The 24,511-nt window shown below is 39.8% G+C and overlaps 2 protein-coding genes across 10 annotated transcripts in view; one reads left to right on the plus strand and one right to left on the minus strand.

The window, feature by feature from the left end:
• The window catches only part of myo9aa (myosin IXAa), a 200,145-nt gene that overhangs the window by 169,865 nt on the left and 5,769 nt on the right, over window positions 1–24,511 (minus strand). For 7 of the 9 annotated variants that reach the window (XM_041792704.1, XM_041792860.1, XM_041792620.1 and 4 more), the window contains exon 1: window positions 16,216–16,523. The exons of the other annotated variants lie outside the window; for them this stretch is intronic. The gene's annotated coding sequence lies outside the window, so the exon portion shown is untranslated. Of the gene's footprint in view, window positions 1–16,215; window positions 16,524–24,511 lie in introns of those variants that run through there. 9 annotated transcript variants of the gene reach the window in all.
• senp8 (SUMO peptidase family member, NEDD8 specific) lies at window positions 17,588–20,786 on the plus strand. Its single transcript, XM_041792986.1, has 2 exons — window positions 17,588–17,667; window positions 19,381–20,786. The coding sequence occupies exon 2, from the start codon at window positions 19,404–19,406 to the stop codon at window positions 20,067–20,069; it is 666 nt and encodes a 221-aa protein (XP_041648920.1). The 5' UTR covers window positions 17,588–17,667; window positions 19,381–19,403; the 3' UTR covers window positions 20,070–20,786.

The following is a 24,511-nucleotide window of genomic DNA, read 5'->3' on the forward strand; positions in this document are numbered from 1 at the left end:
GCACATCAGTGTTGGCCAAAATGTGTTTAAAATACAGTTTAGAAATAACAACATACCGGACATGGGCAGATATCAAATAGCGTGTATCCCTACTATTGCTCTATTAAAAAAAGCTTCTCCTCAATTTGGAGTTTCTTAGAGTTCTAATGTAAGAACAAGAAATGAATCGAATCTTTCCGACAGTTTTAGGCACTTCACTTTTTTATGGTACTCTTGTTTTTATGTTTCTATGACAGCCAAAACCAGAAGCATAATAAGTTCACGTTGCCAGTAGAGTGTTATGAGCGAATCAGCTGGTCGTCATGTTATCTTCATGTTAAAATGTGTCTTATTATGCAAGCTATTGATGTTTTAGCTCATTCATTATGCAGGTAAACTTAAAAACTTAAGGGGATCTGTAACTCAAATTCACATAAAGCATTAGAAACAGTGTACTCTTTTCCCAGCTGATAGTAATGACATGTCATCATGTCTAACTCTGGCTCTGTGTTCAGCATCGTTTTAAGCACATCTGTTTAACGTATTAGGAGAAAAAAACATGACCTGTAATTACAGGGCAGAGTTACAGTGGCTCTCGCTGTCTGTTCGGAGGACGGGGGTACGACGGCTGTCTCCGTGCCTGCAGCAGACCACAGGTCTGTTTGAAATCTGAGCCCACTGCTGCAGTCAGACACAGTCAGCACAGAGACACAGGGAGCTGCAGAGCCGTGATGATAACACACGTTTGGGTTTGTGGGCTTCGAGGAGATGACGGAAGAGTTTGGAGAGTCTCTGCTGAGTCTCCTCCTCATGACCTCATAGTTATTAAACACTCAGAGCTTGTGGAGAGAAGATGTGGAGAAGTATTTGGTAATGTGGTCAAAAATGAGAGAAAGAAGACTGTTAGATAAAGAAACGTTCAACACTCATAGACCCTTTCACTTTGTATCATAACTGTGGTAGAGTAACTTCTATTGTCTGAGGCGTCCTTCTGCAGGGAAACTTTCACTTAGTAAATGTTAAAGATTTCCTTCAGCTTCCAGAATGCTCTCTTACAACCCCAGAAAACATGCAGGGTCTTGTTGTACTCAGCTGGTCTCACATCTTAGTGAAGGCAGCAAAGACCATAAGGCCAGAGCTGATTTGGTGTCTTTTCCATCATTCTGAGCAGATGGAGGATTTTAGTCATTGGATCTTTGGTTCTTTATGAGAGAAACAAATTACATAATGTTACAAAGTCATTTAGCAGACACTTTTGTCCAAAGCGATGCACATTTGAGAGAAAGTACTACTCGTGCAAAGATCTAGAAAGGAGAAAATAACATCAATGTGCCACAAAATGCACCAAGTCCAACCAGACGAAGGCGCAGCCATGCGGTGTTCGAGGCTATGCACATTACACATGATCAGGTTGGGGTATCACAGCAGGAGGCCTGGATTTAAATCAAACCTGTGGATCCTTTTCCTGTATGTCATTCATCACTCTCTCTTTCCAATTTCCAACCCCATCCACCAGCCTGTGTGTCAAATAAAGGTATAAAAACCCAAATTAAATCTTGCAGGTTGGCTGCAGCCTCTGAGCCTCTCTAAGAGAATCTCTAATGTCTACCACAATGTTGCTTAAATGCTATGTGAAACTGGATGTACTAACAGTAGAAATTAATGTACTTCAACTTCACACCGATGAATGGAACTGAAACAACTTTACTGTGCACAAAGATGTCAATGGTTTTCATCAGATGCATGATGAAAATGTCCCCAAAAACGCTCCATTCTTGCAATAAAATGTCCTTAAAAAATCTGGATGAAGCTGGACTAAGAAGATATGTCTGCAGAGGTAATCCATGTATCACACCAGAGAATAGGCGTAACCTGACTACTAATTATCTTCCAACATTTGATAGTTCTTGATTGTCAGCTGAGGTCAGAATAGTGCGACTCTGTCTGAACTCTCATGAAGCTCTCACTCACCCCGACCCTCCACCAACTAAAACTAAACTGACATTTGAGTTTGCTCTGTCCTTCAGTGCAGCTCTCTGACATGTGGAGGAAAACATTTCTAAGCTTAGACAGCTTTACCGTTAAGTGGTCTCTTTCAGGCTGAGTGGAGGGCCTGGACTCTGCAGAGACAATAGAGACCCTCTAATCGTCTCCGGAGTGTCTGACCATAATCATTTAACCAGACTAATGGGACACGGCAGTGAGCGTACGCTCTGAAACACAGCGTTGGGGAGGAAGATGAATTCAGGTGCACAAAGTGAAAGAAGGAGGACTTTTAATTGGACTCATGAGAGTTAAGAGAAGGGGGACATCTTTTTTAGAAATGTTATAACCTGGTCAGCAATGACATCTTCACAACTACCTAGAGGTTTCAGTAACACTGTTGTTTCCCCCCATGCCTCTGTGATGTTTCAGCTTCACTATGAACATCACAGAGGCATAAAGGGAGGCAAAATGATCCACCCACCACCACTGTGCTGTCCTCAGATGTAGAGCTCCTGCTGAGTCGTGCTCTCTCGCTTTCCTGCAACACTACAACGCACTGAATGAACAGACCTTGACAATAAATGTCACACTATAGAAGAATAAATGAGGATTTCTGAAGATGCAACGATGGTAGAGCATTGTTTCAACTGTCAAAGGAATGCACAAGAGCAAGTAAACGTTCAATTTCCTCAGACTGGACTAGAGTGTTTCAGCGTCTCTAAAGCACATAGTAGCCATGCACTAACAAGCTGGACAGGCGACTGTTACTGTTGTATCAGTGGAGCCAGTAGGTTAATTAAAATCTTGCAGAGAAGAGAAGAGCAAAAACATCTTTAACTTAGAGAAAATCTTTGCATTTCTTTGAGTAAAGAAATGTCCAGTTCTGATTAAACTGTCACTATAGCTAAATCACTGAGGAGTCGTTCAACGTCACCATGCTCAAAGCCTCCGCCTCTTTCTCCTTACATGATGCTTATTAGTCTGGTCATTCTCTGACCAGGATCAAGCATGTCAGAATGAAGCTTTGTGAGATGAAGCATTGAAGTTATATAGAATGCATGTAGGTCCTCTTAGGGCTTCCATACAATAGACTTTTGGCACATTTTCCCCGTGGTACACATTTCGTGACCCACTTGAAGAGTTTCGTGACTCACTTTTGGGTCCCGACCCACCAGTTGAAAACCACTGGTTTAAAGGATGCCACATCGTTGACTGGCGTCAGAGGACTGTTAAAGGACTGAGTCATTCAAACAGAGAATTTTCAGAGATGCACATATGTATTCTTGCAGGAATTACCCACAAGCCAATGCACACAGTTTTCCTCCTCTTGAGAATTAATCAAATAAATAAATAAATAGCACAATATTCGGAGGAATCCATGCCATTTACCACCAAGTTAATTAACCTTTAAATATCGTCCTGTTTCTGCCATAAATATGAGTTATCAGAATTTTATGGTCCCAAATTAAAGCTGGACGGGTAAGAGCAGCACCGTAAAATAGTATTTTATTATATGATGAATATGATGTGTTGTATGTGGGGTTAACAGTTACCAGAGACCTGACTCAGAAGGATTCTGGACTTTAAGAAGGACCTGAGGAATGCGGCTAATCCATAAGCTTCACAAGGTTAGCACTTAGATACAAAGACAAAAAAAACTTGAGGAATCACATGTCACATGTATATTAAATGGTACTATGCATACAGGAATCCTTGAAGCTGATAATCAGGTCATCTTTTCAGTCATTTTTAGGGAAAAATTCTATTTTTTCCTGCTTTTTTAATGTATGGCTAAAATGCATGAATGGAAAGTTTGGGACTCTGACAGCTGGTTCAAAAAAGATGCAACTCCAAGACACTTAATGAGCTCTGGGAAAGTATGACAAGCATTTCTTCCCTTTTTTGACACTTTGCTGAATAATAATTAGCAGCAATCCTGGTGTCTACATCAAAACTTAACTTGAAACAAGATGAAAAGCAGCAGAAATTCTTCTAGAAACCACACATCTCTTGTCTGTGAAGAAACCCCTCAGTCAGTGCCAACCTCTTCAAATGATGCACGATCCTCTAATTAGTTATTCTAATCATGGGTTGCATTTGTACAAAGTCGTTTTCAGCTAACTTAAGTGTGCAGTAGTTCATGAGAAAATGCAAAATATGTAAAAAAAAAAAAGTGCAGCCTCTCTCTCAGTGTTTAAAATTACTTCTTTTTGCACAAGAAATTATGCACAATAATCACTTCACTTCTTCACTTTTAAGTTTTGCATGTTATGTTCTGTGGTTGCTTTTACATCAGTTGAAACTTGCAGGAAATATCTAAGCACAAATCAACAGTATGGCTGACTAAATGTTCAATACTTTTGATTTTTCATGATCCTAACTGATGTACAATGATAGAAATGCTATTATTTTAATCATCATTAGTATCAAAAAGTGCCAAGGCTTAAAAAAAAACCCACACATTTATTCAGTCATATTTTTGACCCAAAGAGAGAGAACTGTCTAAAATGAACTGTGAAAAGTGTGCAGGAGTCTGCCTGCAGTTTGTGATAGCTGCATATTTGGTGCATGCAGGACTTTCATTTTTGCAGCAGCGGTATTCAAACAGGTGCTGATATCATTTAATTTCTACTGGCATTGTAATAAAGTCTGAATTTCTATCATCGTGACAGCCTAAATGGTTATGTTGGAGTATAATATTAAAGCTCCATGTATCTACAGCTCATTTACTACACTGATAACTACAGCACAGATTAGACAGGAGAAGAATTTCAGCTATTAGCCAGCGTGTTTCAGGCCTCATGTGAAATCCACCTTATCAAGGCTGTTTGTTGTCAATTACACACGACTATCTCGGCTCTTCCTCCCCTCTCGCCTCGTCCTGACAGAGCACAGACTACTGTAAACCTCTGAATTCCTCTCAGATAAGAGACGCAGCCGAGGACTGCAGAGACCGCGCTCTGAAAGCTTTCTGCACCCTGAGATGGAGAAGAACATTAAGTCTGGGATGGACACAGGAAATGTTTCTCCTTCACTTAGAAATGTACTTCAGAGAGGTTTCCAAACATTTTAGGAGCATTTATAACTGTAGGGCTGTAGGGCTTTACAGTACAGTCCTGCAGCCATTATTCTCTCATCTTTAATACAAGGGAAATTAAATCTGAAACTCATTTTTATTGCTCTCTTTTACCAGCATTAATCTAAACTTGATCAATCTGTAGACATTTTACTAGAGAAATTAAACAATTGTTTAATGTGAATGTGAATGAGACGACAGTCTGCATTGCTCTCAGCTCACTCCATCTGTAAACTGAGCTGCATGAGAACAGATGATCAGCTGACATATTTTCTTCTTGCGATCTGGGTGCTGCATCCAGTCTTCTTCACAAAACTGCACTCTTTTACTGTGTGCTCGCAGACTGGAGCAGGCCAGCAGCGCTGCTTTTTAGCAACTTTTCTACCTTGTTATGTCGGAAATTTAGATTTAAAGAAAACTGTGACGTAATGTTTGTTAAATATACCAGTTAGAGCACAGGTGTCAAACTCAAGGCCCAGGGGCCAAATCCAGCCCATGGAACAGTTAAACTCGGCCCACAAGATGATCTCATATTTCTGTTATAACTGGCCCATCAGTCTGAGGTCTGCAGATTTCCTCAAGTATAAAAATGTCAAGTTATCCTTGATGATTTAAGATATCCTTGTTAAGTCACAAAATCTGAAAAATAAGGAGTAAAAATATTTAGATAAGTCAGGAATGTGGGAAAGGAAATTAATTTGTGTTTTAATTTCATATTTTCAATTTAGCATCTCACAATTAGGACTCAAACTTAGGATTCTGACTATTAATTTCATACTCTGAGCATTTCAATTCATAATTTTGACTTCTCATATAAAATTTTGAGCATCACAATTCATAATTCTAATTTTTAATTGATATTTTGACCTTTTTAACCATTTATTTTGTATTTCATCTCATATTTTCAACTCCAAACTTTATCTTCAAAATCCCATAGTTTGACCTTTTCAGACTCACAATTTATAATTTGAATCATATTTTGACTTTTAATTTATGATATCAAATTTTATTGCATGTTTTGACCTTTTAAACTCATGATTTTGACTTTCTTTCTAATATATTTGCCATTAAAAAAACATTATTTTTCAATTTCAATTTCATGTTTTGACCTTTTTGAACTATAAAATGTACTTTTCTCAGATTGTGAGCCTTTAAACTTTTTCTTTTTAACTTTTTAAATGTCAAAATCATTTATCAGCAGTGCTAAGGTTTTTTTGTTTTTGCTTTTTCTTATATTTCATTTCCGGTGAAGCAAGGTTGACAGTCTATGGTTAAAAAGGTGACCCTGTTAGGCCCTCAGGTTAGTCCTGAGGGCTTGACAGTCTATGGTTAAAAAGGTGACCCTGTTAGGCCCTCAGGTTAGTCCTGAATCCAGTCCGGCCCCCGCTGTGATTGAGTTAGACCCTGAGTTAGAGTATACTTTTAAAGACTCCTTAAACAAAAAACAACAAGAAAAATAAGAGAAACAGATAAGAACTCAAAAATCTAGGCAACTAATGCTGCCATGTCAGCAAAGATGTCTTTAACAACCCTCAAGCCAGACCTGGGCCAGGTTGCAGAGCAGGGGTGGGAATCCTGGGCTTATCCAGCAGTGGGCAGTCTGCCACTTTAGGGCAATTTCAGGCTTAGGCAGCGTATCTAACCTCTAGATCCGCGGCTCTCAATTGGTGGGTCAGGACCAGAAAGTGAGTCACGAAACCCTTTTCAGTGGGTCGCGAGTGTGTCAGGAGAAATATTGCACCAAAAAGTCTCTGAGTGTCTTTTAAAAGATGCTGATTTTGTCCTCTCTCTTTGATTTACCACGTAGTTCGTACTGTCTGAGCTCCTCACTGTACTTAATTTCTTTAAATAGATCTGATCAGTCAAAAAGTATCAGAAAATTGGGTCACATGGAGGATATAATGGTGGCTCCCAAGGCTCCACCAGTGGAGAACCACTGCTCTAGAAGGAATCTAGTAGACCTTACAGGACAAAAGGAGATTTACTGGGCAGGAGACGTGACTCTGGTCTGTTTTAATAGTCAAACATGAGGAAAATGTTGATATAGTGGGAGTCTCACACCAAAAGTGGTATTGGAAAAATGCTTTATCAGCAATTAGCTGAAATGTTATTTGAAATACCTGCACCAGCTCTAATTTTCACAATTAGAGCATCTCTAAAAACACAAAGAGCATAAAAATACTCCTAAAAAAAGAAGGTTAAATCTGTGATTTTGGCTTTTCTCCTGAAAAAGATGCCCCCACTGAGAATTCTGATATCAGAAACTATTAAAAACTCAGAAAAACAAAATCATATGACTGGTTGCTTTTTTCACTAAAACTTAAAATGAACTTTATTAGCTGTTAGAAAATTTAAAACTGTTTGATTATGTTCCTTTAAGATGTTTATCCTGGCAATGAACTAGATCCTTATCATCTTTTAGTTTTTAATGATTTTAGCGTTAAAAAATAAAGAGCCAACAGTCTGTTCTTGAATATAAAATATTCTGGGATGGCTTGGATTATTTCAGGGGTTTGGTGAACAAGGACACAAACCAATGCCAGCGTCACCATACGAAGGCTCTAACATGATTATCAAACATTTCACTGACAGTTTTCTGTTCTCAGCTCTGCTCTACAAACTGTCAGTATTGTGTAACGTTACACAACAGCACATGCCTGAGGATTAAACATGGGCCCTGTCCCGTCTGTACGTGAGGCTGCAGGGGGCCACGAGCTATTGTCACAGCTGTGTCACAAAACACACAAAAATTCTGCAAATCACAACTTTAGTTTCCACTGCTGCTGCGTCAAAACAAGCTGCAGAGACGGGCGCACTGCAGGGGTCCGTCAAATTAGCTGGACTGATATTAACCAGGGATCTCAACAATAATCAATTTATAGAGTCTAATTCAGTTATAATCCCACATTATCATCCAGGGATTATTTTCACAGATCTACAAAAAGAAAATAACTCCATGATGTAAAGGCTGGTGACACATTCTCTCTGCACTACATCCAGGCCGCCTCCAAAAAGTTGATAACCCTGAATCATCGGTCAAGAAAACTCAACAGGCTAATCTGCATCTTCAGGTGAAAACTGAGGCCTGAAGCTTACAAGCAAAAATAAAATCAACTGGAAAATACTGAGAGGAGAAAAAGCTTTGGTTTTAACAAAAAAAGCAAAGGGGTCTGTTGACACAAAAATGGATTCTGTGTCCAAAATAAACCCGTCTATAGGATTTCATCTAAGAAGGAAAGGTCTAGACCCCCTGCCAGATCACAGGACTGTTTGTTGACTTCTTCTCCCATTTTAAGGGATTAATTAAAAAGAACAATATAGGCTCATTCCATAAAAACAACATTACAAAGGCTTACACAATGCACCTTCTTCTCTGGCTCTGACTGTGGCCTCTGTTAAAGCAGCACTGAGTTAATGAGGGGAAATGCAGAACGTGGGGAGGCTGATCCACTGAGGCCAAAGCCTCCCTGTATAATGGCGGACCAAAGAAAGGGGAGCTTTGTTCGCTGCAACACAAGCAGGTTCCTCTTTAATGACTTCATGTGCACGCCAATCAATTACACCACACAATCCCGTCATGAGGCCACACAACACTTTTCAGGACGTTCGCCGTCATGTGAGCCGTAGCGGCAGCACGTGACTCGCTTTTTTAATCTAGGACCGGAGCTGTGATTTGGTTCAGCAGGTAACACCTTGGGGGTCTGGTGGAGGGGTCAGGCCTGTTTTCTGATCAGGCCTGAGGCATGGCAAGGGGGGCTGGATTTGTGGGGATGAAGTCCCAATACAGAGGGATGTTATGGCATGTTTGGAGGGGCGCCCGTGGACCTCATGTACTCAAAGCAAAAGACCGACCTATAGCTCCTTCTTCCTCCTGTTATTTCTCATCCTCTGCTGATTTCCAACACTAGCCACTTTCCTATCTATCAAATAAGGTGCAAATAAATCAGAAAAGCATGTTTGGCAAAAGGCTGCACTTTTTAAACTGTTTTTGAGGTCAAAATACATAGGTCATGAAAATAGAGGTCACGATAATGCAACATTTTAACCTTCAATATAATTCTAGTAAAGATCAAACCATATAGATACTTGTTTTGATATAATGGCAACAAAAACAGAAGACGTGGCAGCCAATTTTGGCTGGTTTCAATCCATCCATCTTCCATACCACTTATCCCCTTCATGGTCAGGGGGTCTGGAGCCTATCCCAGCTGTAATTGGCCGAGAGGCAGGGTACGCCCTGGACTGGTGGTCATAGTGGGACACTTCTTGTTTTTAATTACCAAAAAATGTAGACACTTCTACACTGTCTAAATTGCACAAGAACATTGAGGTACTAAGTGACTAATGTATAATGAAAACCTGACTTGAATTAACCAGTTAATTGTTGACTGGACTTGCTTGACATTTAGCTTATCTATTTAGTTTTATCCCACATTTTAATGCAACTGGTTTCTAACTTGTTTAAGCAAATGCTACCTAAGTAGACTTAAGGTGCAACTTGTACAAGTTGTTAAGTTCCTTTAAATCCTCTGGACGGGGCACTCAGATGGCCTAGCGGTTAGGTTTCCCTATGTACAGGGTTGGCCCAGGTTCCAGTCCAGCCTGTGGCTCCTTTCTGGCACGTCTCCCCCCCCGATCCTCTGTCATCACTGTCCTCTATGAATAAAGGCATAAAAAGACCCAAAATGTATATAACTTTAAATCCTCTGGACTTTAGAGTAGTATCAATCATTAAAATAAGTTTTATTGCATTAAAACGTGATCAAAAGCCATCAAAGAATCGAAACCTTTGACAGCTTTAGCCCATCAGGATTTCAGTCACAGTGTGATGGAATTATCCAAACAATCTTAGGCCCTGTCCACATGGAGACAAAAACGATATATAGCCGTTTCATTTTGAAAATGTTTTCCATAAACACGGGATCGTTTCAGGAAATATCCGCGTAAGAATGGCACCACTGAAAACGACTGGAAACACTGTAGTGCATATGCCAAGCCTGTACGTGGCGCTGTACTGCTGCCACGGAAATGCACCAAAAGCTCCACAGCGAGGTTTGTCTCCCCTGTAGCTTTATATTCTCTCACCACAGTCTCACCAAATGTCCTGAATACAACTCAGGTTTATCAGTTAGATGTCACATAAGCATCGGCCCATCAACACTTCAGCCTGGGTGCCACTGACACAGTGAGTGTATGACATCACTTCCTGTTCTGCTGCTGCTACTGTGCTGCTCTGGGCTATTTCTCATGCTGACAGAGCAAAGACTGAGTTTTTATGTCAAACTTTTTTTTTTTGTTGTTCTTTCATTTTTTTTTATGCAATTTGAAAAACAGATATCAGTCGGCTCCTTAAAAGCCCTGTCTTACTGTATTAGTAATGACTTTTTATGAATGTTACTAATGCATTTGTGCAATTAAAATGAAGTGCAGGGCTTTCCCTACCATTCTTGATCATTATAACAGACAATTGCCCATTATCAGGTGTCTACAACTTCAACTTTTGTGGCCATGTTATCAAACGGGCATCAATATAATTTGATTTTATTACAATAATAACACAAATGCTCATAAATTAAATCAAATTCATTAAATGTTGATTCCTCGTTTAAATATGTATATGTTAAGCATAAATATTGTGATAAATAAGCATAACTAATGAACATTGGGGACAGCATCTATTTTAAACAAATAACATTAACAATATCAATATACTGACACAAGGAATTGTCTGTATCTATTGATTTATCTCAAAAACGTTATACATTTCCCAGTCTTATCTGGTCTATAAAATAGAGCTAAAAATCAGTGGAATATTTAATTAAGTAACTGATCATTCCTTGTGGCATCATTGTAATGCGGTGAAGTGTACTAGAGTTGTGATGCCAAATCACAGTCATGCTGAAGTTTCTGAGTTATTTTAAAGCTTGCTGATCTATATTTCATGTCAGGACTTAAATGTGCAGAGTGGCGGCTGCTCTCTCATCCTGATGCTTCAGCTGGTCTACATCTAAGCAGAGCTGCACTCAAACACAGAGCAGGTTTCCTTCAAAGCCCAGGACTCATCGCCTTTTTGGAGTTTCATTTTGAGCACAACTGCACAGGGCGGCACATTTATGGAGAACATAGTTGGTTGTAAAACATATTTACTGAGGAATCTGACGGTGGAGTCATGCCAACAATCTGACTTAGTGACTCATTAACTGGAAGATCAGCTGCTGGAGACGGTTTCAACATGGAAGACAGACTTATGAATTAGTATGAATGGATGTGGACACAAAGAACGAGACTGGCTAAAGGTGAGGCCACACCTCACGGCTTCAGGGCGTGCTGTACGAGCTGACATGACCTGAAGTGATTCACTGTGTCACTGACAAAACTATGACTGGAAACACCTGATGCAGCTGTTAAAATTAGTGACACAAACTTTGGATAACGTGCTGATTTCAAAGAAATGTGGTGTGATGTTTTGTTTACCTTCAAACAAGACTCTAAAGCTCTTCTAAACTTCTACCAGTGATTCAAAGCAGACATAAAAAGACAGGCTGTCTCGTTTTAAGGCTGCAAAATCTTCATACAACAAGAAAATCCCATTTTATCCCATCCTGCAAAGCTTCAAAGTCTGAGCCTTTAACTGTTCAAACCACAGCGTCAGTCTTCAGGTGGTGTCGCCGATAACGCTCGGCACACCCACGGCCCGGTGTGATACAAACTGAGGCCGGTCTTTTTCGAAATAGCAGACGGCGGGGGCCTGCAGGGTGTCAGATGTCGACAGGGACCAGTTGCCGGAGTCTCAGTCCAGGCCTCCTCTCACGCTGCAGCAGCTGTGTCTTCTCAGAGCTCACATTCCTGCAGGACAGGCCCACTTTACTCTCATCACCTGTGCTGATCTGAGGTAGGGGCAAGCTCTCCAGGGAGCCTCACGGCTACTTGAATTAAAGGCATTTTCTCTACAGGTTTGCAGGAACTGGATGCAAATAATTTCACAAAGACGGGCGAAGATTTCTGCAAAGAAAGCACTGAGATAGAAGGATTCTTTACAACAAATTACAGTGGTTTCTGGCAGAGTGCAGGGCAGTTTTCATGTCTTTAGAAGGGCTGCATTTGAAAAAGGGAAGTGCAAAGAGGATGACCATTTCAGATAGAGAGTTCTTAAACTGAAATGTGTGAACTAAACTGCCTTCTTATCCTAAAATAGAAGTTCTTCTTTACAAACAACATTTGATTTACATCTTTCGTCTTCACTTCTAAGTCCCCTCTGCTAAAAAAGGCTTGTGCTTAAAGTTCCTTCTAAAACATGTGATTCTTTGGTGACAACAGGCATAACATTGAGTCAACAGCCTGCTAATAAAGCACTAATCTTTATGTAACACCGTTCTTATGAATATACTTCCCTTTTGAGTTGCAATGGTCACCAAATACTGGGTAATTTCTTACTTTGAAAACCAAAATTGCAACTAAACCCCTGCACACTAACCAGCATCACACACACAGGCAATGCACATGCTCATCTTTAGCATTACTGTCCTTTTTATTCAAAATGCAACTGAAAGTTTTAATTTAACTTTTATACTTTTGAGATAACAGACCATTGAAATAACTGAGATAGCGGAGCACAGAGGGCCTTTAGGTTAGGCTACACCCTATCTATGGAAACCAGTCTTCCATGGGTAGCTCAAATCTCAAATCTGTCTGTTGCTCCTCTCCCACACGTCATTTCCCACTCTCTCTCTCCCTGATTTCCAACACTTCACACTATCCTGTCCTTACTGGGTAAAGGCAGAAAGTCCCAAAAAGCGATTTAGAGAAAAAAGAAAGAAAACGCATTGTATTTCTGGCCTTTGACCATTGGATGCCAGCTGAAGTCTTCGTTAGAGCGACTGCATCATCCCCACTTTGACAATCCTGTAATAAGAGGTGAAGGTTATGCTGGGCAGTGTGTCATTTTTGCTGTCAAATATTATAATGCTATTTCCACATGTCCCATGTTTAAAGACAGCAGGATGTTTTTAGAACTACTTTGGCATGTACAGGACAAGATCGACTAGAGAATAGATGGACCACCACTAAAATCAACACAAACTACAAGCTTCTTGCAGTAATGTTGACTGTAGGTACAGCTTTGTGGTCAGTGAACAGGTGGGTCTGCTTGGTTCTGCTAACTAAGTCAGTAGGAATAGGCAGAAAGTCAAGCTTTAGTTCATGCTGTTTGCCGTCTCAAAAATCACTGCCACATTACTGCCCCAGGTAGGCTGAGCAAATTCACCCGACACTGCTCAAAAACACCCACATTTGGCTGGTGGAGGGTGCAAACTTCCCACCCTGGTTCAGAGGCTTAAAAGGCCCCCCTCACAGCCAAAAGTAAAGTCATTTTTTAAAAAGTATGAAACTGCAGCAAATAATTTGAAACTAATGAAAAAAACAGAAATCCACATCAGTTTTATGATTCTCTTTACATTTATGATTATGTTAAGAATTTTTTGGTGTGGGCACCAGTTTGGCTCAGTGGGTGGAGCAGGCCTAACATGCAGAGGCTATAGTTCTCAACGCAGTGGTCACAGGATCGATGGTCTCAGTGCTGTTTGGTGCATGTCTAGCCCCACTCTCTCCCCCCAGTGGGGCTTTTCCACTGTGACTTTTAGTCCTGCTGATCCAAACCAAGCCATGCCGATTTACTTTAGTTTGGCTATGCCAGGCTGGACCCAGAGGGGTCCTGCTCTGGAGCGGGGTCCAAGCACAGTCCGTCATCTTTAGGGGATGCCTCATAGTGGTGTTTAAGTTACAGCAGCTGCACCAAACTTTGGAATACCTGCCAGATAACCATAGAAGAAGAAACTTTGACATAGATGATGAGTGCTTCTTCTTTTGGCAGAGCAAAACAATGCTTATAAAAGTGCAGATATTTAATGTCATCGATTTAAAATGCTGTGTTATCAAGTTCCTCAAATAGGTAGCTTGGTTATGGGGGAAAAGCAAATCCCCTGCCGCGCCGAGTCAAACCAAGTGGAGCCAACCTGCTCAATAATGGAAAAGCCCCACATGATTCCTGTCTCTCCTCAGCTGTCCTACCCAAATACAGGCAGAAAAGCCCAAAAATTAATTAAAATAAAAAAATATGTGAGCTTGTACAGCAGAGATACAAAAAAATGCATTTTAAAAAGGGAACAAACTGCAAAAAAGTCCACTTCTTGGGAAAAACCACCCCTTCTGCTAGGCTGGGGACAGGCTTGTACGTGGCATTGAAATAAATTAGGGATGCACAACAATATCAGAAGATATGAACATTCCTGCAAATACTGGCAGTAAATATCAGCCATGTGTACAAATAAGCTAGGGGAGTTTAATGCAGGATTAACAGACGTTCATCAGGTGAAGTCTTTTTCTTTGATTCTTCAATCTCTAAGTGTTTTTAGGGCTAAAGTTTTTTTGAAGCACATTAATATATCCAATCAATAAAGGTATCTGCTACGATGCATTTGGAAACATCAGAATTTTGGCAAAATGGTGCATCCCTAGAAATGACCCTCAGTTTTCCATCACTGTGGGAAAGACAACCCTTAGTACAGGAGATGTTTTCAGTAAAATTATGTGTATACATTGGTTTAAGGGATGCATAATATCATCTTCATGATGTTGATATTGGTGTTTAAAAAGTGAACCACTGGTATCTGCAGATATGAACATTTCTGCTGACAGTCTGGCTATAAAAACCTGCCTATATCTGCTGTAAATAAAGGCCACATGAACAAATAAGTCAGTGGAGTTTTAGACAGCTGGTCTTTTTCTTTATTCATCTCGACCCTTACACTTTAAAGTCTGTTTTAAGGACTGAAAAATGTGTTCATACTCTAACTTAAATTTGTTTTAAAACTGAAGTTTTAGATTTGGTCTACATTTATGTAGCGGTATTGACATTGGTATTGACTAAAATTTATTCGGAAATTCCTGCATACAGGATATCGGCAAAAATCCAATTATTGTGGATTCCTAATTGGATTGGGTATCAGCTAAAAAGAGTATCAGCACACTGGATGGACTAAAACATACTGTGCATCACTAGTTAAAGTGTCTCCAATGCATTTGTGCATTTTTTTGCATGGACGTTTTACAACTGGAAACAAGAATTCATTGGCAGGCAAGGACTTTTATTGTTGTGGCCATTGTATTGAAGCAGGTGAATATCATCATACTGAGGTTTTCTGGTATCCTGATAATCCTATGATAGACAAATCACCAGCAAAATACAATAAAGTACTGAAACTAAATTCACCATGAAGCAGCACATTCAAAATACAAGGTAACGTCTCCACAGCCATTCTGGTGAGAATACAAAATTCCTGACTATTCTCAGGTCCATTAAAGGCATCCTCAGCATGATGAGATGTGCTGCTGTGAGCCTGAAGTAGAGACTAAGAGTCCACTGAGACATCCAGCCATGATTCAGCAGCTTCTTCACCCCGTTAGACCTCCCTGTTCTGTTACAGCTGCTTTGCACTCTTTATTGCCTTCACTGCATTATTAGCTGCATTGTCTGACCTCCACTGAATAATACATGTAAACATTTACCCCACCCTGCTGCAGACAGACGCTCCAAGCAGCATGAGGGAGCATATTCCCAAATGAATATGAATATAACAGAGGAGAATAATGAGGATTATTGTAAGGAATAGTATGATTCTTCAGTGTCGGTTTTGAGTGGACGTGTAAGTAGCCTATATTTATGTTTTTCTTCAATGATGTTAGCAAAAGCTGCCTAACATTTTGGACTTCTAAACAAATTCTTCGCCTGGTTACCCTTGAATGAATTAAAATGAGGTAAATAATCAAACCAGGTTCCACAGGGATGTGGGTCCCCAGTGTCACATTTCTTAAGAGTAAGATATGAGGGTTTAGATGGAGAGTAGTTGTAGTCAATGTGAGATGACATGCCTCTTAAAAGGAACACAAACTTTTTCATGCTGTTCAACTACACACATAAACACCAAACAAACTGTCTGTGACAACTCATTCAGCAGAAGCACCGCCTGAGCCCAAACACACCTTAACTGAAAACCATCGGCAGATTAAAGTTTCTTGATTCGTGGGCTACCTCCACTCCAAAGCCCCTCTTCTTTTCCCACCGCGGGACAGCCCACCACCACACAACACCGTCCAACTCTCCAACATCACACTCTTACCTCAAGACGAGAAACTGGAGTCAAACAGTGATTCGGTTACAAGTTCTGTCGTCTCCTCTCCGGATGGGGTTTGCAGAGCCACACACACTTGTAGCCACGCAAAATGCTTAAGTCTCTATTTAATTCCCAGCATTCCCACTGATTTAATTTGTTTCCTTCTCACTTCCGAAGCTCGCCTCTGGAAAACTCCTTGAAATTCAAGTCCGAGCCGAAAACTTGCGCATTTTTATCCGTGCGTGTTCGCTGTTTGGATGTAATTAAAAAAAAGCAGTCCTTCGCGGCTCGGTGACGGTCGCTGAAAACTCTACTTTGCCTTGCTAATCAGTGCGGCCACTCATGGACGCGCAGCAGAGCGCGTTCATGCTGCTCCTGGGCGGGGAGAAATGTAGAGGGGGAGGACGAAGACAAGCCCCCGGGACACCACTATAAAGAGTAACGTCGCGGTTGACAGGGGAAAAGAAAATATTTACGTTCATTGCACCGTAAAAGTTGTTCATTTATCAAAATAAAATGAAACGTTTGGCTGGAAAATGACGACTAAAGCTTTTTTTAGCCCTTAACCGGCCCAGCAGATGAAGGACAATACTGCGCATGCTTTATAGAACCCAAACACGGAAGCGTGAGAATGCGTAGTGAGCAATTTCATAGGAAAGAACTGGGCGCCATCTTTTTACCCCCTATCCAGCTTTCTTTAGTGCCGCGCATTCAAGTAATGTTGGAAATGCCATAAAATGTACTCGCACAACTGAAAACTTCATGTGAATATACCTTAAAATCGAAAAACGTAATATAGTTTAGGAATCAGAGTCTTCTTGACATCATGTTAGGCAAAAATTGCGCTTACAGCAAATAGTAAATATATATGGACAGCTTATTAGGGTTGATTTGCATGTAATATAATACGAAGTAGTCTGTGAGGTAAAGGAAAGACTGACATCATTTGCTACAAACACACATTATGCTATAAAGCGCTATTATTATTGCAACATCGCGGCATGTAGCTCCCTGACAAGTGGAAGTTAAGAGTACATCTTTAAAACGAGTTTGAAATTCCGAGTATCTAAAGAGCACCTGAACTCCTAACGGGGCGGCACAACAGGAAGTAGGCACAAATACCACGGTAGCAAGTACAAGCATAACACCAAATTCTTTTAGAATTTTGTTCAACCACATTTTAGTGGCTATCATTCCATATAAAACATTTTACAATTGAGTTTGATAAATATGAACATATATGCGATCAAATTCTTTCTTTTAAAGTTCTAACGCATAAATAACAGGGACGTTTCAGTGTCTGTGTGTGATAAAACGTTCTGGAATCTTTTTAACATGTACTGCGCACGCACCCTGCCGCAAAGTTGCTAACATCTTTAACGGTTTACGTTAGTCGTTGCAATGAGGGGCAAGACTGCAGTTTTCGTGGTACTTTTTATTTGAATGTGTCGTTTACAGGTATGGACATTGAATTAACCTCATATATATTAGTTTAGCACTACATTAATTGTATTTTAAGAACCAAAATTACAGTTAAACAGAGTTGATTATCTTCGTGTGATGGTGAAAGCAGTGGATAGCTAACTCATGCTAAAGCTAAAGACTGGTCCAGCACAGCAGCTGCCTGCTGGCAAAAACGATGAAATAAACGCAATGCAGTAATGTGACACTCCGCAGTGACATAACGGGACACCAACACCATGTATCCTTTAAGCTTTTGACGACAACGCATCATTGAAACGATCTCAGTGCAGTATTAGTCTGGGAAAACGACAAGACAGGTTTAACTGAGTAACGAAGCCAGGCAAGATGAAATCAGAACTGATATTATTTATATCCCAGGGTCAAGGTTTAACGCATTATCTTACACCCTTAAAGGTATAGTTAACATTATGCTTCTTACTACTCCCTCAAAGTAGTTAGAAGTGTAGAAAATCCTCCCATCAACAGACAGTTTTCTTAGCATCATGTCAGTGTCAGATTTGTGACGTATATATGTAAAAGTACCATTTTGAAATGGCCACCAATTGCAGATACGGTTGAATTGGCTAAAATGAATCATAGGTCATTGCTAAATATTGTATTGCTGCAGAAGACAAATGTTTACATTAACAGAATACTGTCTTTGTAAAGTTGTTTTGGGTGTTGTCCAGACTGTCATCAATTATTGCAATGGGACACTGTATGGTCAAAGAACCAAAATGATCACTTTCAGGTGTATTTGGGACATGAGAGATTGTTTTAATTTGAAGAAAAATACTTTTTAAATGTCTGTCAATCTTCATGATGTACTGCAAAGTGTATTGACATGTTTTATTTATGATCCAGGATTAATCACTGAAGCAACACCGTGGAGTTTCTACTAAGAGGGTTTTCATTATCCATACATACACTTTCTTAATAAACAAATTAGCTGATTTGTTCTATAAATTTACAACACAGTTACACTTTAAGGACTCAGTTAAACATGAAAGAGAGAGGTAAATGTGACTACTGGAAAGATAAAGTTAAAGGATTTTTTTTTTTTTTTTTTTTTTGCATTATTGAAAATTTTGTAGCCGTTTGAGATTTCTTTAGGTGGCCTGGAAGTTCATAAGAAAATTACAAAGTCTGAAACACTTTTACAAAGTTTAAAAACTTTTTCAAAGGCTGATACAAGATTACAAAGTCTGAAACAAATTTACAAAAAGACTGTAAAAGTACACAGTCTGAAACATTTTAACAAAGTCTGAAACACCTTAACAGAGCATGAAACAAATTTACAAAGTCTGAAAAAAAAATTACAAGGTCTAGAACACTTTTACAAAACTGTTCTGCTTCTGTTTCTTTTTCTTGGCTCCTGTTAGAGTGTTTCTTATTTTTAAAAATAGTTTTTGTAAAAGTTTACATGTAGTTTTGAATGTGAAACTTATGTAATGTAATGTGGAAATGTTTTTGTTTAAAGTTTTTCAGGCTTTATTTTGTATTTGACCCTTTGTACATTTCTTTTGTAAAACTTAAATGTGTTTTGTGCAAATGTTAATCTATTTTGTCAAAATGTTTTGTAAAATACACATTTGTTTTAAGCTTTGTAAAAGTGTTTCATAGTTTGTGATTCTGTATTGCACTTCCAGGCCTCTGTAGTTTCTCAACATTTTCAGCTAAAGTCTTCCTGTTTCCCTTTTTTTTTAGACCGTCATTTCTTGTGTTGGAGGATGGATCCTGTCGTGCTGAGCTACCAGGACAGCCTTTTGCGGCGTTCTGATGTGTCCTTACTGGAGGGGCCGTACTGGCTCAATGATCGAGTCATTGGTTTTGCTTTTGAGTATTTTGCTGCTGAACGCTTCAGAGTCCTGGGAGAGACCATCACCTTCATCAGCCCTGAGGTCACCCAGTTCATTAAGTGTGCTTCCTGCCCTGATGAATTAGCCCTTTTCCTGGAGCCGCTGGATCTTGCGTCTCGTCACTGGGTCTTCCTTGCTGTTAACGACAACTCTAATCAGACCGCTGGAGGATCTCACTGGAGCCTCTTGGTCTATCATCACAAATCCAACCACTTCGCTCACTATGACTCTCAAAACGGCAGCAATTCTCTGCACGCACGGCGCATCGCCAGCAAGCTAGAGCCTTTTATGGGTGCGGGGAGGAAAGCTCTGTTTGTGGAGGAGCCCTGCCCGTCGCAGCAGAACAGTTATGACTGTGGGATGTATGTAATCTGTATCGCTGAGGCCTTATGTGAGAAGGTGAGAGTGGAGGGCTCACCACGCCTTCCTGTGCACATCATCACCCCGGCCTACATCACCCAGAAGAGGGCTGAATGGTGCAGACTGATCCAGAGTCTAGCTCAGACTGATCTCTGCTGCGCTCTGTCCTTCCCTTAGCACGTCGGTATCCCCTCTCTTTATGCAGAACAGCTGTCTGCAGCTACATATCTACTGCTGGAGCATCTGAATGCACTCCTTGATTCAGTATTTAACTACATTGGATGAAGCCTGTTTCTATTGCAAAATATGAAGAGTTTGAAAAGATAAAGCAATGTGGAATCTTTAATGACTAATTGACCGTTTGGTGTTATGTTTATTCCTTGTACATGCACAGCAATTACAACATTTAAACAAGAACACCAGCATGCCTATAAAAGGAAATTACTCCTGACTTCATTTTTAGTGAGAATACAGAATATGTCAAGCTGATGAGGAGGACGCACTGACTTTTCTTTTCTCCATTGTATTAGCTTGGAGCGAATGTAGAAATGTTTACACAGATTTTTGCTCAGGGTCATTTGAAATGAACTCGATTTGACAATAAGAATGTGTATCTTATCTTTGGCTCCGACTTTATTTCAAACTGTTCTGGTGACGTTCTGTTTCTAAGTTTAAGCTTGTGTCATGTCGAATTACAAACATTTATTTTCCAGCCATTTAAAGAAAATTGCTGTATGAGTTTGAAAAATTGCCTGTGTGCTGCGAGTGTTTATCTGACGAAGGGCAATGTAGAGTGCTGGAATGTGTGTTATGTTCTCACAAGAAGAAAGTATTAAAGTTGTCTTTTAATCAAATAAATCCTATTTGTCACATTTTTTTGGTGACAAAAGTGTCCATCTGTGATGTGGTTTTTATTGAAGGTGGTGGTTTCAGTAAGATATAGAAGACAAGGTAATTTGTTGACAATCTTGCTACGTTTTCCAATGGCAAAGTTGACTTTAAATTGTTAAAATACACAAATCACTTTCTGACAAAGATTCAGAAATGGACATTTATAGAAGAAGAGACATCTGATTCACTGATTTGCAGAGGAACTGTTATTTTAATTTGGTAACTTCAGCATCATGAAGAGGGGTGCCTGTGGTGTCTGCAAAAGCAACTAAAGATGTCCAAATCATAATCCAGGAGTTTTTCTCATCCTGCTCCCTGAACTGAAAGTCAAATTAAGCTCAGTGTTAGTTCATGAAGGACACAGTAGTCATATTTCCAGCTGTGATAAGCTGACAGTCAGCTGATCCCAATTATCACCTCCCAGCTCCCACAGCAAATCACAGCTTTTTCTCTCAACACAGTGGACCGTTTATATATGGCGAACTTTCCACTAATCCCTCCTTGCATCAATGTTGATGCACACTGCTGCTGCTGGCAAAGCTTAACCTCCTCCACCCCAGCCTCTTTCTTTATAGCATAAAGCTTCTTGCACCCTCATATTCAGATTCATGCTACTATGGATTAATTGCTTTTGAACTAATTTTATTGTATTCAATACACATTATCATAAATGTATCTATCCATATGGGGGTTTCTAGTTATGCACTCCCTGGAAAGTCAAAGCATACTGCTTGACTGTCCCAGGAAACATCTTTTAAGCAGAACCTTCTCCACCTAGTAAAATTGTATATCCATTATACAATAAAATACAATTTTAAAAAAGTATGACGAGAGTGTTCCTGACTGAGCTATGAAAAATGCCTTCTATCAGTTTTAACTCTGGATGACCACACTGGTAATTCAACCCATCAGTAATAACAACAAAAATGCAACTTACTACTTACTTATGTTATATTACTGGTGGTAACATTAGCACGAAATAACTTTCACATTTCTATTATACAACATGAGCTAATAAGTATTAGCATCAAATTACAGCTTAGAGTTGAAGCTAGTCTAAGGTGGAAAAAGGGGTGGCTTGCCAACTCTTTCTTCAATAGGTCAAAATCTTACACACTGATTAAAAAAATGTTGCTGAGTGTTATGATAAATAGAAAAAGAAATCGATTACAATAAACTGACCCTGCTGATCACAACATGGAAATTTAATTTTTGTAAACAAAGTGAAGAAATATCAGACTTGCTTTTTTTACTTCTATGATTGTAAATACCGCCTCTTTCTCCTTTCATTATGCTGATTGGTCTGAATAGTGCTCGATTCTGCACAAATGTCGTTGATTGGAGCTTTTACAGATGGATTTGCCTGATGACAGAGGTGGGGTCTGGCAAACCCATCTGCTTTACAAGGTTACCTGACTTAACCTGACATGTCAGATGGATGTGTGAAACACATCCATCTGGAAAACCTTCCATAGACGACGCTTGGGAAAGGGCAGAGCCTTTGAAAAAAAAAAAAAAACTCGGAGGGTGGTTGGATGAATGTTCTGTCTGTCACACCTTACAGGCCAATCAGAGCAACAAAACCAGTGATGTCATAGCCCCTAACCGAGGTGCACCGCTACCGACGAATTAACTCCATAGAGAGCTGCATAACGCGAACCATGATGATTGTAGACATGTCAGTACATGAATTTGTCATTTTTGAAAAGTAACAACGCACTGCTGTTCTTCAAGGTCTGATAAAACTGGCGCTTTAGCAGCATCCATGCTAATGTCTTCCGCCATACTTGCACCGGCCTCTTGTCGCTGCTTGCTTACGTCATGACTCTGCCGCACCCGAAAGTACTGCTCCTCGATGCTGATTGGTCCTGTCACTTTCTAACCGGGCCCAAACAGCTCAGACGGGAGCTTTGCAAGATGGATTCACCAGTAAGAAACACGGAAACAGGCGTATCAGTTTGCTTTGCAAGGTTATACCTAACTGGCATCGGCATGAATTTTACTCACAGAGAAGCTGTGGCGTTCACACACTAGGGCAGTGTAAGCCTATAGATCTCAGGGTAGTGCTGGAGCTGTGCATGACTCCTAGCTCATTTTGTCTTGTTGCTTTGATAGGCCCACAATGAATGCAACAGACAGAACGTTCATCCAATCACCTTTGGAGAATATTCTTAAAAAATCCTGCCATTCCCAAATGCTTTGCATGGGAGGTATCCCAGATGAATGTGAAATATATCCGGATAGAAAGCAGTCAGGTACATTTACAGGTGTTACAAATGGGAGGGAGCCCAGTGTGTAACGGTGACTATGGAGGAAGCAGCTTGTCAAAGAGTAACCTTCACTTTTATGCAGCATGAGAATCAGTCTTTGCACCAAGGTTCTTTTGACCTTTTATGAATTATTTTAGACATCTGAACCAACAATTCTGTATGATGTTTTTGACATTTTTACAATATCTGCCCTTTGAGGAGTTTTAAAATAAAACTAGGACTCGAAAATATGAATTTAATGGGGTTTGATGATCTGTAAGAACAATTCAGTCACTGCTCACAAAGTTCTTGCGTTTGATACCCTGCTGTAGCTGAGGCTTATCATTCCATTTTCAACACAGCTTCTTATTGTGGATTTAAATAAAGTAATCCAAAAATAGAAGAGCTTGATGGATTTCAGGAAAACATGGCTCAGACACTCTAAACTCCATTGTGTCCTAACTGGAAAAAATCTATAATCGGACAAGTTAAAATATAAATTTCACTCTACAAGTTCTAGAAATAAATCATCTAGAAATGGATAGAGGTTTCATTTTTACAGGAGCACTTAAAAAGCAACTGAAATTATTCCTTTATCAGTCCAAAAGAAGAATATAGAAAACAATATAAATGCAACCATTGTGCTTTAAATAAAGAAAGCACACAGGAAGGTCACATTATTCAACTTTCAGGCTTAGACTGTGGCTTTGGCATGTTTATGAGCGAGTATTACATTATCAGTTAGAGTAGGTTTAGACATGGAGCACAGTGATGATTAACAAATCTATGCCTGGGGTCTGTTTTTTAACATATATTGTGTTAAACTTATTGAAAAAAAAAAAACATTATTTAAATCATTTTTATAAAGCTGTTGTCAATTTTTTACTTGTATGTTATGATTTATGTTGCTACCTACATGGAAAACAAAAGGTAGTTATGCAAAAAGTCAGGAAATACCACAACTGAAACGAATGCTTCTTTCATAGTCCTCATTTTTACCTCTGCCAAGGAGGTTATGTGATCCACATGGTTTGTTAGTTTGTTAGTTTGATTGTTAGCAACCTAACTCAAAAAGTCATGGACGGATTTTGATGAAATTTTCAGGAAATGTCAGAAATGGGATAAGGAAGAACTGGTTAGATTTTGGGACTGTTCCAGATCACCGTCTGGATCCAGGAATTTTTTAAAGGATTCTTTGCTATTGGGAGATAGGGCTAATGGCAGAGGTCTGCGCTCTCCGAGTGCTTTTCTACTGTTGTTGCTACTTTACACCAGGAGATGGCGGACATGAGTAACTTCAATCCCAGCAGCATTTTTGGCTGTGTTTCTATTCAAAGTTTTGGAGTTTATAGAGTTTGAAAGACAAACGCCTGGTCGAGGAGACGAGTCAGAGCGTTACAGAGAGAAAGACAGCGAATTGTAGCTAGAATACTCACAATGCTGGGAGGAATAGAGGAATATTAACCCTAACCCTAGTTG

This window comes from Cheilinus undulatus, linkage group 1 (assembly GCF_018320785.1).
Source record: "Cheilinus undulatus linkage group 1, ASM1832078v1, whole genome shotgun sequence".
Classification (NCBI taxonomy): Eukaryota; Metazoa; Chordata; class Actinopteri; order Labriformes; family Labridae; genus Cheilinus; species Cheilinus undulatus.

What these genes read in the sequence shown, in the direction of transcription:
- senp8 (XM_041792986.1), top strand. Translation starts at nt 19,404, where the DNA reads ATGGATCCTGTCGTGCTGAGCTACCAGGACAGCCTTTTGCGGCGTTCT.